Raw genomic sequence first — 14,969 nt, forward strand, 5'->3', positions numbered from 1 at the left:
TTATTGTTGTTAAAATCACAATTATGATCTACAATTTTACGATTTTACGATCCAAAAACAAGCGATCGATTTGAATCGTAGGTAGAATTTTAAAATTGTAGAATCTTTCAATTCTAGTTGGAATAAAAATTTGAGAGGTAAAATCATAACACGAGTCTACGATTCTACGATTTAACGATTCGATTCTACAAATTTAGTATAAATTATTTTAATTTTTCTTATGTACAATCTTTTACTAATCTCTTTCACCTATACACATAAATTTCAAATGTTCCATCATGAAAACTTTTAAAAAATAAATTTCTTAATCGGTACGAAGATTTAAACAAATTATTAAAAAGTTTTAAATGGGGTAAAAGATCTAAAATATTTTGGATTATAATAGACATAACATTATGTTTTGAAACATGAAAGGTATGTAGTGATTTTTTTAGTTAATGTCTTTTTCTTTTATCTCTAAATATTTGAAATTGTTGTAATATAATGGCTTATTTCATAAAAGACTAAATTCTCTAAAGTCGAAATAGTTGTGAATCATTGTTTAAATTAAATTGGGAGTTTGGAAAAATTGAATTAGACTTCATACCATAATTTTAAGGGTTTTAATTTTGAAGGATTAGTTTATGTTCATAATAGAAATATTTTAAATGGGGTAAAAGATCTAAAATATTTTAGATTATAATAGACATATATGGTAAAATGACTTTTTATTTCAAGCGCACTTTTTATTTATGTGAAGTTTCACATGATATTTGCTACCAATAGTCAATCAGAAACAACCTTTTAATTTGTTAGTGTTATTACTAATAAGGGTAATATTGCGTACATGTAACACTTTAAACCCCACCCTAGGTGAGAGTCACTTAATGAAATTGGAGCAATTAAATGATTTTGTTAATCGTTATATTTTAAGGATGAAACGAATAAAAATTCCACTATTATAACTCAATGACCCACCGCAAATCAAGCATCAACGCCTATGCCAATTTATGAACCAATGAGTCTCATCACTAAAATTCAAACTACAAGTGAAAATAATATTATTTTTCTTGAACATAATTCAGGAATAAGAATTCTCACTCCAAGTCCTACAATTTTTTATCTTAAGCTGTAACTAAATTGTGCAATCTCATCCATCAAATCCTAGATACGTCACTGACCATTCATAATCTTCATCATCATCATCCTACCCAGTGTATTCCACTCATAGAAGAACTATGGACAAAGTTTGAGAAAGGAAGGACAACGACAATTCATACCCATAAAGGAGAGCGCGACCAAAAGAGTCTCCCAACTCGAGAAAGATAAGGAGAAAAAAAAACTAATAATAAAAGAAACGAGAGAAGCAAGATTGCAAGAACACCAAAAGGTAACCTAAGAGGGCATCAGTAATCTAAAACATGGATATGACATCTCCAACTACCCTATTCCTAATCAGACCCTCAGAAAGGTTTAACTCATGTAAATCAACTTTTATTTGCTCATCCCAAGTTCTCTGGGTCTTCTTCGACTCCTCTTACCCTCTACTATAAAGCTTTCTATCATCTTCATAGGAGGACGAAAGTCTTTTTCTATACATATCCAAATCACCTCAATTTATTTCCGCGTATTTTTCCAAAAATAATTAACCCAATCTCCGGTCACTGACCATTAATGGAGTCAAATAATCAACCCAATCTCCAGTCACACCTTTCCTAGAGAACAACTCATTTCTTGACCAAGAATAAACTCTAGCACTCTTACCAGATACAGCTGCATCCTTACTAAGCTACACAACTTAACTATACCATCAATAACACCTTCTTTTTCTTCCACTTCTGAAAATCTATCCAACAAATTCTGCCATTCTTTTTACTTCATTTTTTGTAGTCCCCTTCAAATCTTCATACTTAATAAACAAAACTTTATGTGGGTTTTCTATGCTTTGTTTCCAATACCCTAAAACATGATCTTCAAATGGACCAAATGGTATTTTTCTTTCACAAAACATGTCAAAATATTGACCTAACATATTAGGTTTTAAACTCTTATTATCATCTAAATTTAAATAAAACAACCATGATGATACTCATACTAATGTATCAAATGGGTTTCTACAAATGTAAATGATTTTACAATTAGAGGTTTTGATTGAATTGGGTAATGGTGGAAATGGAATGTGGGTCCCAAATAGTCTAGGAGGTTTAAGGGTATTAAGATAACTAGGGCATTTTGATTTAGCATAATTATTTGTTTCAAATTGAGGGACTAATTCATGGGGATTATGGGTGAGTAAGGGATTGTTTGGAGGTGGGTAATTTGTGCGGTTTATAATAGAGAAAAGTAGGGCTTTAAGCCAAGTCGTGCCTGCTTTTCTTATGCTAGTTATGATTATATCAGTGTCTTGAGCTTGAAAGTGGTTTTGACAAGAAATTATGTTGTCTAATCTTTGTGCCCAAAAGTTTTGGTATAGATATAATGGCTCTCCATTGAACCATTGTTGTATGAGAGTGTTTTTGAATTGGTTTAGTTTTTCATCATCTTCTTCTCTTGTTGATGAGGTTGATGGGGTTATCTCACAAGAACCTATTTTTCATGCTCTTGATAAAGGTGGAGAGAAAGGAATTAGGCAATTGTGTAAAGCAAGCATGATAGCTAATATAGCTCCACAAAATCATTTAATTTGTTCCTTTTTTAAAAATGGTAAATTAGATAGTTTAATTAATTTTTGAAAACACTAAAAATGATATGTTGGTTAATTTTATTTATCACTTAAGGCAACTTCAACTAGTAAAATTCTTCCATTTAGTGGAGCTTTGAGAGGATCACGTGAAATTATTCAGTCTTTCTATTAAATTGGATCAATAATATTTATATACTTCTATATGACTTATTAAATGCGTTCTTCCGTCCGAAATTAGTTGCTATATATTTAGGATTTAATGGTATTGTTTGAATTTTAGGAATGACTAAATTTATTTTGCATTAAAATGATGAGGATAATTGAATTAAAATATTTGGTGTTTATGTATTTATCTATATTTAAGTGGATTTTATATAAGTTAACGAGGTTCTAAGGCTTAATATCATTAAAAAGTCTTTAAAATGTTTTAACCAGCTAGCTAGCTAATTGAAATGTCTCAATAAAGAATACGTAACAACTAGCTTTTGGTCTAAGTGAATATATTTAGATGGTGAGACTATTATAAGTAGAGTGAGATCATTATAAATAATAAAATGAAGTGCAAAATCAAAAAAAATAAACTTAAATGAAAATTGTGTGAATTTAAAGAAAAAGGGAGTATCTCCAATTTAGAGTTAGTATAGGTAAATAATGGTTATTTAAGAATATAGTAAATTACTTTTATGTGTTTCCATTTTATAAGAGGATTTTTTAGATTTTTATTTTATCTTTTTATTATTTTTTTTATTTTAATATTATGTATTTTGTCATTTTTATTATTTGTAAATAGCCGTCATTAATTAGAATTTTTTTTCGATTTGTGTTTGGTTTGCGCCTTAGCGGCACCGAGCATGTGTTTGATGCTGTTAGGCACCTGGCATGAAATAGACTGAAGCGTGGTACTTCAAACAGTGTTAGTTTGCTACGTAATGGCTTGCATGCATGCGCACTAAGTTTTGCCATTTAAGGTAAAGGTATCCATATTAACCAACAAAAACATGTCAACTACCCTCTTACATGACTAATACTTACTCTATTATGATATGATATGTTTGCATTTGATTGTGATTTATTGTATGAGAATATTCATTATTAGTAGTAAGTATAATAGAACGGAGGTAATATATGTAAACAATTCAAAATAAGTTATTAACATTAAATTTTATAACTGTCTTGTAAGATGTTTAACACTTAACATGTTGAATAAAATGAGAAATAACAATTAGTTTGTTATTGATATATACTTAAAGGTGGTAATAAGAATAACTTGTCCCGTAAAATGTTTATGAAATGTACTATGTTATTTTCATGGTAATAATATTTTAATAATAAAAAAGTTTTGTTTTCACAATTTTTCATCACCACTAAGTACAACTTATAAAATGGTAATACATTGGAATATATTTTGTGAAGAAAATAAAAAGATTGAAGGATAACAACTAACTAGCATTAACCATAAAATTGTCAAAGATTTTTTAAAATAAAATTACACTAATTTTTTTATTAGTATTCTCACAATTTTAATTAAAATTACCATGAAAAATTCATAAAATTGGTCCAATTTATATGGTGTCTTTAAAATATGCATTGTTGAGTTTTATGATAATGTATAAATAGTTTAATCTATATCTAAGATTATTTATTTTATTTAAGTGATTAGCCTGCTAGTTTGTGACATAATAACTTATTTTATTTTAATTCGTGACATCAAATTAAAATGACCCTTTCCTTCTCTTATTCCTGATGTCTATTATACCCGATAAAATTTGACCTGATTCGAAATTGATTCAGAATTAGATTGATAAGTAGTTGGTTACAACTAGAGGTGTTCATTCGGGTGATCAGTTCGATTTCGGATGGGTGTCATTCGATTCGGTTGTATTTCGGATCGGTTATTTTTCGGCTGTGTGTTACAACGGGTCACACTCGGGTCGAATGGGTTAGTCACGGTTCGGCTGGAAATCGGTTATTCAAGCTATCGGGTTAGTATTGGTTCGGTGTCGGTTGAAGTTCGTGTCGAGTGTCAATCGGTCTCGGGTTGTCATCGGTTACTAATTGGTTTGGTTTTGTCGGGTACAGATCGGGTTCGGGTTTTTTATTAAAAAAAAGTTCGGCTACGTATTACTAATTACTATCGATCGAATCAATATCAAATTAAGTTGTTAGTCATTTTTTAAATGGTGACAAGATTTTCTTTACTTAAAGCAAAATAGTTAAAATGCAAATCAATTAGAATCATTATTACTTTGTTACTTTTACTTGTTTGACCGGAAATTAAAATTATAAAGTTCTATCAATTTTCATTTAATTCGATTAAAAGTAGTTAAATAAACATTGACCATTGATTATTAATTCTAAATATATGAAACCATGTATTTATAAAATTTAATTTATTAAAATATCTAACACTTTATTAGATTAACTAATAAGATGATTGAATATGAGTTTATCATGCTTCTATGTTAAAAATTGGTTCAAGTTTACAACAGTTCGATCTAAAATTCGTTCGGGTTAAGTCAGTTTTAGCCGGATCGAATTCGATTTCGAGCATGATTTGGGTTGGATATGACTCGGGTCGGTCATTATTAGGTTCGGCTAATCTCGGTTAACGGTTATGTGTCGGTTACAAAATTCAGCTTTCCCATTTTCGGTTGTCAACCGTTTCAGGAACAATTTCGGTTCGAGTACTTTCGGTTCGATAAACCTAAAAAAGAACACATTTGCGGGTCGGTTTACTTTCGATTTCGATTTCGGTTTCAGTTCGGGTTTTCAAGTCGAGTCACTTTTGAACAACTCTAGTTATAACTCAAAAGTTTTAATCTGTCACTCGAAAATGATCCAACCTGAAATTAACAGGAAAAAATTGGGTCAAACCCAATGGTAATCTGAACCCGACCTTTTTGACATATTTTCTAATTTTGTCAATTTTTTCATTTTCAAGTTATTTTTTAGTCAAATTTTGAACTTGTAGTCATTATTATCTTTTTCCTAGCATTGAAATCGAAATATTGACTTTTTTATAAGAATTTTTTTTAAAAAAAATACTTTATATACTTTTTTGAAATACCCTTCAAGTTGTCTTGCTTGTGTTTTTCGCGTCTCTTTATCTTTCTCGAGTCGGGGGACTCCTTTGGCCGTGCTCTCCTTTATGGGTATGAGTTGTCACCGTCCTTCCCTCCCCAGACCTGACCTTAGCTTTCTAAGAGCGGGATATACTGAGTTGGATGATGATGATGACTTTTTTTGAAAAAAAAATTAATGTTGACAAATTGGGTCAGTCTGATCTTAACTATATTCATACTTAGCACAATTCAATTCCCAACTAACTCGACTTGAAAATGACCTGATTCGAATTGACTCAGCTAAAAGCTAAGTGACTCAACCTACATGACTCGGTTGAGAGTGATTCAATATGAACCTGCCCAACTGACCATTTTGAAGGCATTTTATTTTGATGTGTTGTCTCGTAGAAAACAATCACTGGCTGGTTTATTTTGCTTGTCCGACTAGCTCGAAGTAGAACTGTTTAAAAGTGACCAGACACGAAAATACAAACTGCAACCAAAAGCTATCCAATCTAAAAATATGCATTTTTTAAAGATTGACTGAACTAATTTGTATCCAATCTTGATGATGATCGTTATTAGTGATTTCGTGCTTATTTTGAAAAATTTATGCAAATTTACTCATTTTGGCGTTACGTTGATTTTTAGTGATTTTAATAATTTTAAGCATGTTTTTTATGATGACAGGGTTTGATTAGAGATTTTGGCACATGTTTGAAGAAGTTAGATAAAGAACAGGAGCCAAAAATTATAAAAGTGTTTATAATATAAAAATAGTATTTATACTTTCTCCGTTGTAACGTAATATTTGCTTTTTCACATCATTTAATTTATTAATTCAATTATTAATATCTCTATTTATGTATAATAAAAAATTATAAAAATTTAATATTAATAATCTTTGCGTTGAGACGAATCAAATAAGATTCTATCTGTCTATATTTAAACTTATAGATTTAGATTAAAAATTAATCAAAAATTAAAAAAATAGGTAAATTGTGTAAATATTTCCATTGTTAGAAGTAAATTGGAACAGATTATAACACTAAATGATCGTCGTTAGAACTTCAGCGTGCTAGGCTAACAAAAAAGCGACGATTCGACATTTCGGCACCCAATTTAGTGTTGATTTCATAGGAAAGAGAGGAGGAATGGAATGGGAGTGGTGGTGGGGGCGGCTATGGCGCAGGAAAAGAGGAAGAGTTAGCCCATGGAAAAGAGTGAGGAGTTCACCAAAAATGTCATTATCGAGGAGGATTCCATTAAAGCTTTTTAAAGAAACAATCAATCTGACAGACAAATCTATAACTGGCATGGAATTCGGACGTCATAGGTACATCTAACCCTAATTCTTTTGAAATTTCTGTACAGTCGCATGATAATTCGCCTGAAAATTCACCCCAATCTCTGGAATATTAGATGCTAATAAGCCGACTACAAATGTTGCCGGCTTGCCGCCTGTAAAATGGTTATAATGCCATTCGCAATCCCCCTATTGCGAATTCTGGCTAGAAAAACTGGTGCAATCGCATTACGAATGGCATATCTGGATCCCCAATAACTTTATTGAGGAGTTTTCGTTGAACATTTACACGCATTTGGCATGATTAAGATATTGACAGGACCAAATTGGAAAAGGTGTTTTTATTATTAAGCTTCGGTGTGCGGGAATTGATAAGAGGGGCTATGCTGATTATTCGTGCACAGATTAGTAAACCAGACTATTGTAATGATATTTTGATTGAGTTAAGATCCTCTCCATCAAAATATAATGGAGAGTTTATTATCCAATCTAATGGTGAAATTTTGAGATTTTATTTTTATTTTAAATTAAGTGTTAAAATCTTAATATGGATAATAGAGAAAAGTGATGAAGGGATCCTAATACATTTTGATTACTACATTTATTTATTTTTTGTGAATTAGGTTTGATTTTTATTGGAGCAATTACAATCATTTTTAGGATTCTGAGATCGAATCTCATCTCACCTAGTTTTAGTCTTCCCTTTTTCTCGACTTGCCTGTACTAACAAAATTTGTTACTTAAAATTCCAATCCTACACTAATGCCTTATACAGTTATACCTCTTTGTCTCCTCCCATGACACCATTAATCTCCATTTTTTAACACAGTGCCTGTACGGCTGTACATATACATTCAGAAATCCACAAATTAATGCAGGAAAGTTTTTATAAATGAATTACTTGCCTAGTTTCTCCACCATGGATGTAATCAAATGACAATAACAAATTGCATAATTTTATAGTTCAAAAAACAGAAATTACATACTAAATACTCTCAATATTACTAGATTGTTAATCCAGAACTGCATAACTTTTCCTCCATGATCTTGCCTAGTTTCTCCACCATGGATGTACTCACATGATTGACCCAATCTCCAACTTCCCCTTTTCTAAAGAACTTATCATTTGAACATGAAGCATATACTCTATCACTCTTATTTGAATCAGCAACCTCTTTAAGCTTTTGTAAGCTGCACAACTTCACAATATCATCAATTACACCACCTAACTCTTCTTCTTTGGAAAATGGGTATCCTACAAATTCAGCAATTTTCTTCAATAGAGTTGTTGGGACCGCCTTCAGATCTTCATACTTGATGAAAAGAACCTTATCTGGTTGTTCTAAGCTCTGTTTCCAATACCCCAAAACATGATCCTCAAAAGGACCAAATGGAATCCTCCCTTCACAAAACATATCAAAATATTGACCAAATAGATCAGGCCTAAGTGTCTTGTTATCATCAACATTTTGGTAAAACAGCCATGATGAAACTAAGGTGTCAAATGTGTTTCGAAATATGTATATGATTTTGCATTTTGAGTCTTTTATTGAATTTGGTAATGATGTAAATGGGACATGGGTACCAAAAAGCCTAGGCGGTTTTAGGCCACTAAGATTTGGATTCTTTGATTTAAAGTAAACATTGGACTCTAATTGAGGGACTAACTCATGGGGATTATGGGTGAGTAAGGGACTGTTGGAAGTTGGGTGATTTACGCGATTGCAGATGGCATAGATCAGGGCTTTGAGCCAAGTTGTCCCGGCTTTTCGAGAGCTAGTGATGAAGATATCTCTATCTTGAGCTTGAAAGTGGTGTTGAAAGGCAATTAAGGATTCCAACTTTGGGATCCAGAAACCTTGGTACAAGTACATTGGATTTCCATTGAACCATAACTCTTTTGGGAGGGAATTTTTGAGTTGTGTAAACTCCTCTTCTGTTTTTAGTGGGTTAGTGTTGGAGGAGTTCATGGCTTATTGAATGATATGAACATAAATATCACTAAATTCTTATTTATAATGAGATGCAGAATAGTCCCGAGCTTGCCTAGTCAATGGTCCGGGTCATTTGAATACATATAATACAGAAGAATAGTAACCGAGTTCATTCAACACATATGTAGAGGTGAGTGTTCGGTGCACCTTATACTAGTATCTTAAATTCACCCCTGCTCTCACTTGTAAATTGTAATACATATTTTTTTCATGACATAAATGAATAATTCATTGAGTGGTTTGAATTTGTTTATGGTATAGTATGTGATAAAGGGGACTCGGACAAAGGCACAATGCAGAAGATGGGTATAGTACGTTCCTGTTCCAACTGCTGCCAATTACATTTGTCTATTGTCTGTTGGCATCAATTATTGAAACAAGCCAATAATGATAATGAATACCGCAGATACCAAAAAATTATAGTGAAATGACGAATACTTCAACTAAAAAATTATGTTTTAATAATCGATACACTAGCAAAAAAATTTTAATTCCATGATTAATACAATAAATCAATTTCCAAAATGAAAATATAATTCATTAAATCAGCGGTTCACCTTCTAAAATATACTTGCTTTATAATCGAAAATTCATTAAAATTTTGACCAAATTCTAAAATAAAAAATGATGTACCCAAAGCTCATTCCCTAAAGTCTGGTTACCATTTAACATGAATTGAACATTTTTCGGAATAAATCACAACAAAAATAAATTGTGCAAGGTATGGTAGACAATTGTTAAATGAGAGTTCATTTTTACTTTTCTATAGAATCATTTGTTTTTAAATATTTAATTGGAGAGATTTAGATTCGATGCTCATTAACCTTTCAGCATACTTAGTATTCCAAAAAAAATTATTTAATTTGGTACTATTATAAGTAGATTTCAAAGTATGACAACTCAACGATAAACAAAATATTTTATATGCTTTAATATTGGATATGCTTATTGACAACTTTAGATATGTAATATATTCTTTTAATCATTAATTCTTTATTGAGGTTGTCTCATCATGAGACGACTTTAATCGGGTCGGCCCAAACTATTTTAAAAAAATAATCGCTTCCTGTATAAGTGTAAATTCAGTTTTCAATGTTTTTTTTTTTTTTTGTTTTTTTACTATTGGGCTGCTTGTATGGGCAATCTCACGGTGAAACAGTCTCATACAAGACGTGCTTTTTTTTTTTAATATTTCCTTTAACACCTGTTAAATTTCTAGATCATGACAGGCCCTAAGCTATTAGAAGTTTGTATCAGTTATATAGTTGGGACTTGGGAGATGCTAAGCTATTTGACATGCCCTTGATTACATTACATTAAACATTCGGAGGTTGATCGAATTCATCCAACAGAACGTTCTAGATCATCTACCATGTATATATAGTGAACTTTCTTGAAATTCAGTACTCGAGGAAGACGCAGGAACACCGTGCTCACTTGATAATGAACTGTATTCGCCAGTACTTTGTTCTTGCCTTTCTTTCAGCAGATCATCAGCTAACAAATTCCCCTCCAGAGCTTGTACTACCTACATTATAGTGAAGTCGGGTCTTTAAAGACTAGAAAAAACCATTCACAAGCTCATGGATGCCGAACCATAATTCATTTTGCTATAAGTTGCTTTGCCTGACTTGCACAAACCAAAACCGAAGCACATTTAGTCATTTACCTGACTCATACGAGGTCGTTGCTTTGCAGAAGCACGAACACATGCAGCAGCGCAAGCAATCATTTGATTCAATTCATAAGGATTATAGTCCTTCAATTTTGGATCAACAAGATCACTGCAATGTTCGCCTTCTAGTGCTTGTGCTAGCAAAGGCCTCGCCTGCATTTTTAGTTTGAACAAACCGATTCATTAAAGACATTCTCTTGCAGCCATGATCCTTTTGTTATAATATGTTCCTGAAGTAGAAAAGTAAAGCTCACCCATTCAACCATATTATCATTTACGAAAGGACGGAATCTATCAACAGGTTTACGCCCTGTTATTATTTCCAGAAGCAAAACCCCGAATGAGAAGACATCAGACTTATCAGTAAGTTTCCCGCTTGCAGCGTACTCTGGAGCAAGGTAGCTGCGAACCGTCTCAATAATTCAGAATAGAGAGAATGTAAATAATAAAGAAATTTGGATCTTACCCGAAAGTTCCCATGACTCTAGTGGTAACATGAGTTTCTGTTTCCGAAAAAAACTTTGCTAGCCCAAAATCTGCAACCTGGGATGCAAATAATCCAAAACACACTTTATAAACCATTTGCATAAATCTAAATCCAAATCTCAAATTTTTATGATCTCATAAGCCTTTTCGCACGAGAGTCCATCAGACAGCATCCACAGGTGAAGGGGTGAATGAGATTCAAACCGATAACTTAGACTTCTGATACCAGCTCAAGTTCTCAACCAAAAGCTCAAAGTCCTACGATTGGTTTTTTACAATCAATATGTTCTTTCTAGCCTCTTACCTTCGCTTCAAACTCGTTATCAATAAGAATATTTGCTGCCTTTATATCTCGATGAATAATCTTCGGATGACCTGCAAAAAACAACATTCTTACAACCAAACCTCAATGCCTGTCGGTACGTTGTATCAACAGTCATGGAGAAAAGAAATTCAAGGTCCTCGAGCTAGATCACTCACAATCTTCATGAAGATATGCCAATCCTTTCGCGGCACCAATAGCAATTTTCAACCTTGTGCCCCAACTCAAAGGTGGTATTCCTTCTACAAAAATGTGGGACTCCATCAAACCAGATGATCATGAATCATGGAAACATCAGAAACAAGATTTTTGGTTTAAGGCAGAAAACAGAAAAGCTTACCGCGTAAATGGAACTCTAAGGTCTTGTTCGGGATGAATTCGTATACAAGTAACCGATGATCTCCAAATATGCAATATCCAACAAGGGAAACTAGATGCCTGTGATGCACACGGCTAATTGTCTCAACCTCAGCCTGAAACTCACGTTCCCCCTGTCTACTTCCAGTTTTCAACTGTTTGACAGCAATCATTTTGCCATTAGGCAAGACTCCTTTATGGACATATCCAAAACCACCTTGACCAAGAAGATTGACATCTGAGAAGTTATCAGTTGCTATAGCCAGTTCTTCATAAGTAAATGTATTGTTCACATTGTCTGCAAACTGTTGGCCTTTCTTCTCTTCATGCTTATCTGAAACATTTAATGAGCAATATGATCGTTGAGATTACAACAACAATACCAAAGTCTTAATCCCAACAATATGGAGTTAGTTACATGAGCCAAAACAAATCAACCGTGAGAAATCATTGGTAATAAAGATTATAGTGGCTTTTACAACTAGAAATAATCAAGAAACCAACTCAATTAAAAGCTTAAATTGAAGGTTGCAACCATAAGATATATACTCTGTTATACCCCTTACACTACACCCTTTGGGCTTAAAGTGTAGATGCAATACATATTCTCTACATAGTGTTAAATAATCCACTTGAAATGAGAAGTGGATGAGATTCGTATGCATTACCCTTATATTATGTTGGCTCTGATACCATGTCAGAAACCAATTCAACCAAAAGCTTAAGTTCATAGTTGTAGCCCCATGATACGTTATGCACCCTATTAGAAACTTCTGCAAAGTACCTTTTTGACTTTCCATAATTTCCCTTCTCCTACGCATCCAAAACCAAATAGAAAAGAGAATAACAAGCAATCCTAACGCAGCAGCACCAACTCCTACACCAACGTACAGTTTCGTATTTTCTGCCACCCAAAAAACAGATTAAGAAGTGAATAAGATACATAAGCTCATCAAATCAAAGCAGTTGATAGGTTAATAGGTCTCATTGAATTACTTCGGGATTGAGGGGAAACTCTAGAAGACGGTGCATTAGCAGGAGAATCGAGAGCAGGATTAACTGGTGAAGAACTCGGTGCAGTTCCATTATCGAAGAAAGGAGCAAGAGAATACATAACCTGACAACTAGGCATGAAAAGACTCATCTTAGTTTTCCCCTCATCAAGCAAGTTCCCAAGTGCTGCTTCAAGGCATTTAAGGCATGAATTGCCAAGAATGTCCGGTGTACATTGTGCAAGACAATATACAGTCTGATTCGTAGATGAATTCGCTGTAATTCCTGTAGCAAAACCATTGCTAGACTTATTAAACGCGGCTTGATTAATAGGGTCACTTATTGCTGCTGTAAGTACATCATTGAACTGATCTTTATCAGGAACCATATCTTTACTGTAAGACCAATCATTTGGATCTTCCTCCTCTAGGGAAAAGATAGAGCGATTAGCAAAACGAAATGTGCATTCCTCGAAAAAAACGATTGCTTCCTTCTCGTTGGTACACTCGAACAAAATCCTTGTTATAGCAGTTTCAACACAGTCGCGACAATCTGCATGTTTCAGGTCACCTCTGCAATAGAAGAGAGCATAAACCTTGTCAACACCGTCACCTGAAGTGAAGTTGGAAAACCCGCGCACTGATGATGCAGATGTTAAATTCGAGAAAGCGAGACTCAGATTAGTCCAATACAGGCTGTTCTTTGTGTATGATCCACTCTTTTTTATACAGAATGAGCTAGCAAATTGGGGCTCTGAAAATACAAGATGACATAGCTGAAAGAATAGGAAAAAACTCAGACAAATAAATTTACAGAAGAAAGACATTTTTTGGTGGAACTTTGGCCTAAAGAACATGTTTTCATGGATGCTGCGCTTCACATCAACAAGTTCATGCTAAGGAAGTTTTACTAGTTCAAATCATACAGTTTAGTCCTTAATAATTTCATTACCTAAAGATAATAAGAATTTAACTTCAACAAGAAAAGTCAACCCATATCTCCTAAATGTTGATTTTATGTGTGTAAATATTTAAGATTTTGTTATATATACCTAAAACCTTAGTAATTCTTTTTTCCCACTTGATTCATATCCTTAAGATATTATCTGTAAATATATTTTTGTCAATTTCACTTGCTACATCAATTGATTAAACTAATGGTTTGACAAGAAGAAAACTAGTGTGTATGCTGTATGCACGTTTCAACATCTTGGGTAGGTGGAATCTTGGGTAGGTGGACTAGAATGACAGAGTTAAGAGTAGTTGGTAATCAATGGTTAGCTTGAAGGAGTCTTCAGAACTTAGACTAGAATGATAGTATTTGATAGAAGAATAATGTGCTTGATTTTGGCTACGGTGTTTGAAAATGGGTTCTTGGTTTGATTTTGGCTATCTGGTCGGTTAAGCAGTTAAAAAGATGTTATGTTTTTATTTTCGGCTTCTTGACCCAATTTTACTCTAATATTATTAGAGCAACAGATCTCCCAACATATACACTTGGCTTATTAGCAAACAAAAAGTAAGGTTTGTTTGGCAAATAACTACTGGTTGAAGTTGTTTGGTTTGAGCAACTAAAAAACATTGACTAATAAGCCAACAGTTCAAGCCAGTCGTTTAAAACTATCATGAAAGTGTTTATTAAAGAGTCAAAGCCAATGAAAAAAACTACTCCTCATAGCTTTTTAGTTTTGACTTTAAAATCGTTTACCACAACTCTTATTTTGTTGTCTATTTGACTAGCTAATAATCCAAAAACCAATAAAAAAGCTAGCTGTCAAACACCTCCCTAATGTTACTAGTTGGTTAGACAAATTAAATAAATCATTTAATCAGAGATACTTGCCAAACACCCAATAAGAAACAACACGTGCTTTTGCACATAAAAAATAGTTTCATTGCTACGAATACAAGAATTCTGGAAGTAGCCGGCTAAAATCAACCTTAAGACAAAATTAATAACATGATGTAATGATGTTTATAAAATTGGTGGATTAAATTTATGAGTGTCAATTTAAAAATGATAGAACAAACATCTCTTAATTCATTATGTCTTGATAATCATCTAAAGTTGACCTAAAATAAACAAGTTTAAATCAACCCAATTAACTAAACA

The 14,969-nt window shown here is 32.9% G+C and overlaps 2 protein-coding genes, 1 long non-coding RNA gene and 1 pseudogene across 3 annotated transcripts; 1 reads left to right on the top strand and 3 right to left on the bottom strand.

Moving 5' to 3' along the window:
* Positions 1-1,129: 1,129 nt before the first annotated feature.
* LOC130817001 (cytosolic sulfotransferase 5-like) lies at positions 1,130-6,107 on the bottom strand (annotated as a pseudogene).
* Positions 6,108-6,923: 816 nt separating this feature from the next.
* Positions 6,924-9,409, top strand: LOC130813948 (uncharacterized). Its single transcript, XR_009042267.1, has 3 exons — positions 6,924-7,060; positions 9,060-9,154; positions 9,286-9,409. It is a non-coding gene; the product is annotated as an uncharacterized LOC130813948 (long non-coding RNA).
* LOC130813945 (cytosolic sulfotransferase 15-like) lies at positions 7,597-9,293 on the bottom strand. The gene has a single exon (XM_057679874.1). The coding sequence runs from the start codon at positions 8,998-9,000 to the stop codon at positions 8,035-8,037; it is 966 nt and encodes a 321-aa protein (XP_057535857.1). The 5' UTR covers positions 9,001-9,293; the 3' UTR covers positions 7,597-8,034.
* Positions 9,410-9,968: 559 nt separating the features above from the next.
* On the bottom strand, positions 9,969-14,951 carry LOC130813926 (proline-rich receptor-like protein kinase PERK15). Its single transcript, XM_057679850.1, has 9 exons — positions 12,861-14,951; positions 12,649-12,768; positions 11,848-12,198; positions 11,666-11,749; positions 11,490-11,560; positions 11,166-11,242; positions 10,954-11,101; positions 10,694-10,852; positions 9,969-10,552 (listed from the first exon to the last, which is right to left on the bottom strand). Exons 1-9 carry the CDS (start codon positions 13,711-13,713, stop codon positions 10,388-10,390), a joined length of 2,028 nt encoding a protein of 675 aa, XP_057535833.1. The 5' UTR covers positions 13,714-14,951; the 3' UTR covers positions 9,969-10,387.
* Positions 14,952-14,969: the final 18 nt, after the last annotated feature.

Source organism: Amaranthus tricolor, chromosome 1 (assembly GCF_026212465.1).
Source record: "Amaranthus tricolor cultivar Red isolate AtriRed21 chromosome 1, ASM2621246v1, whole genome shotgun sequence".
Taxonomy (NCBI): domain Eukaryota; kingdom Viridiplantae; phylum Streptophyta; class Magnoliopsida; order Caryophyllales; family Amaranthaceae; genus Amaranthus; species Amaranthus tricolor.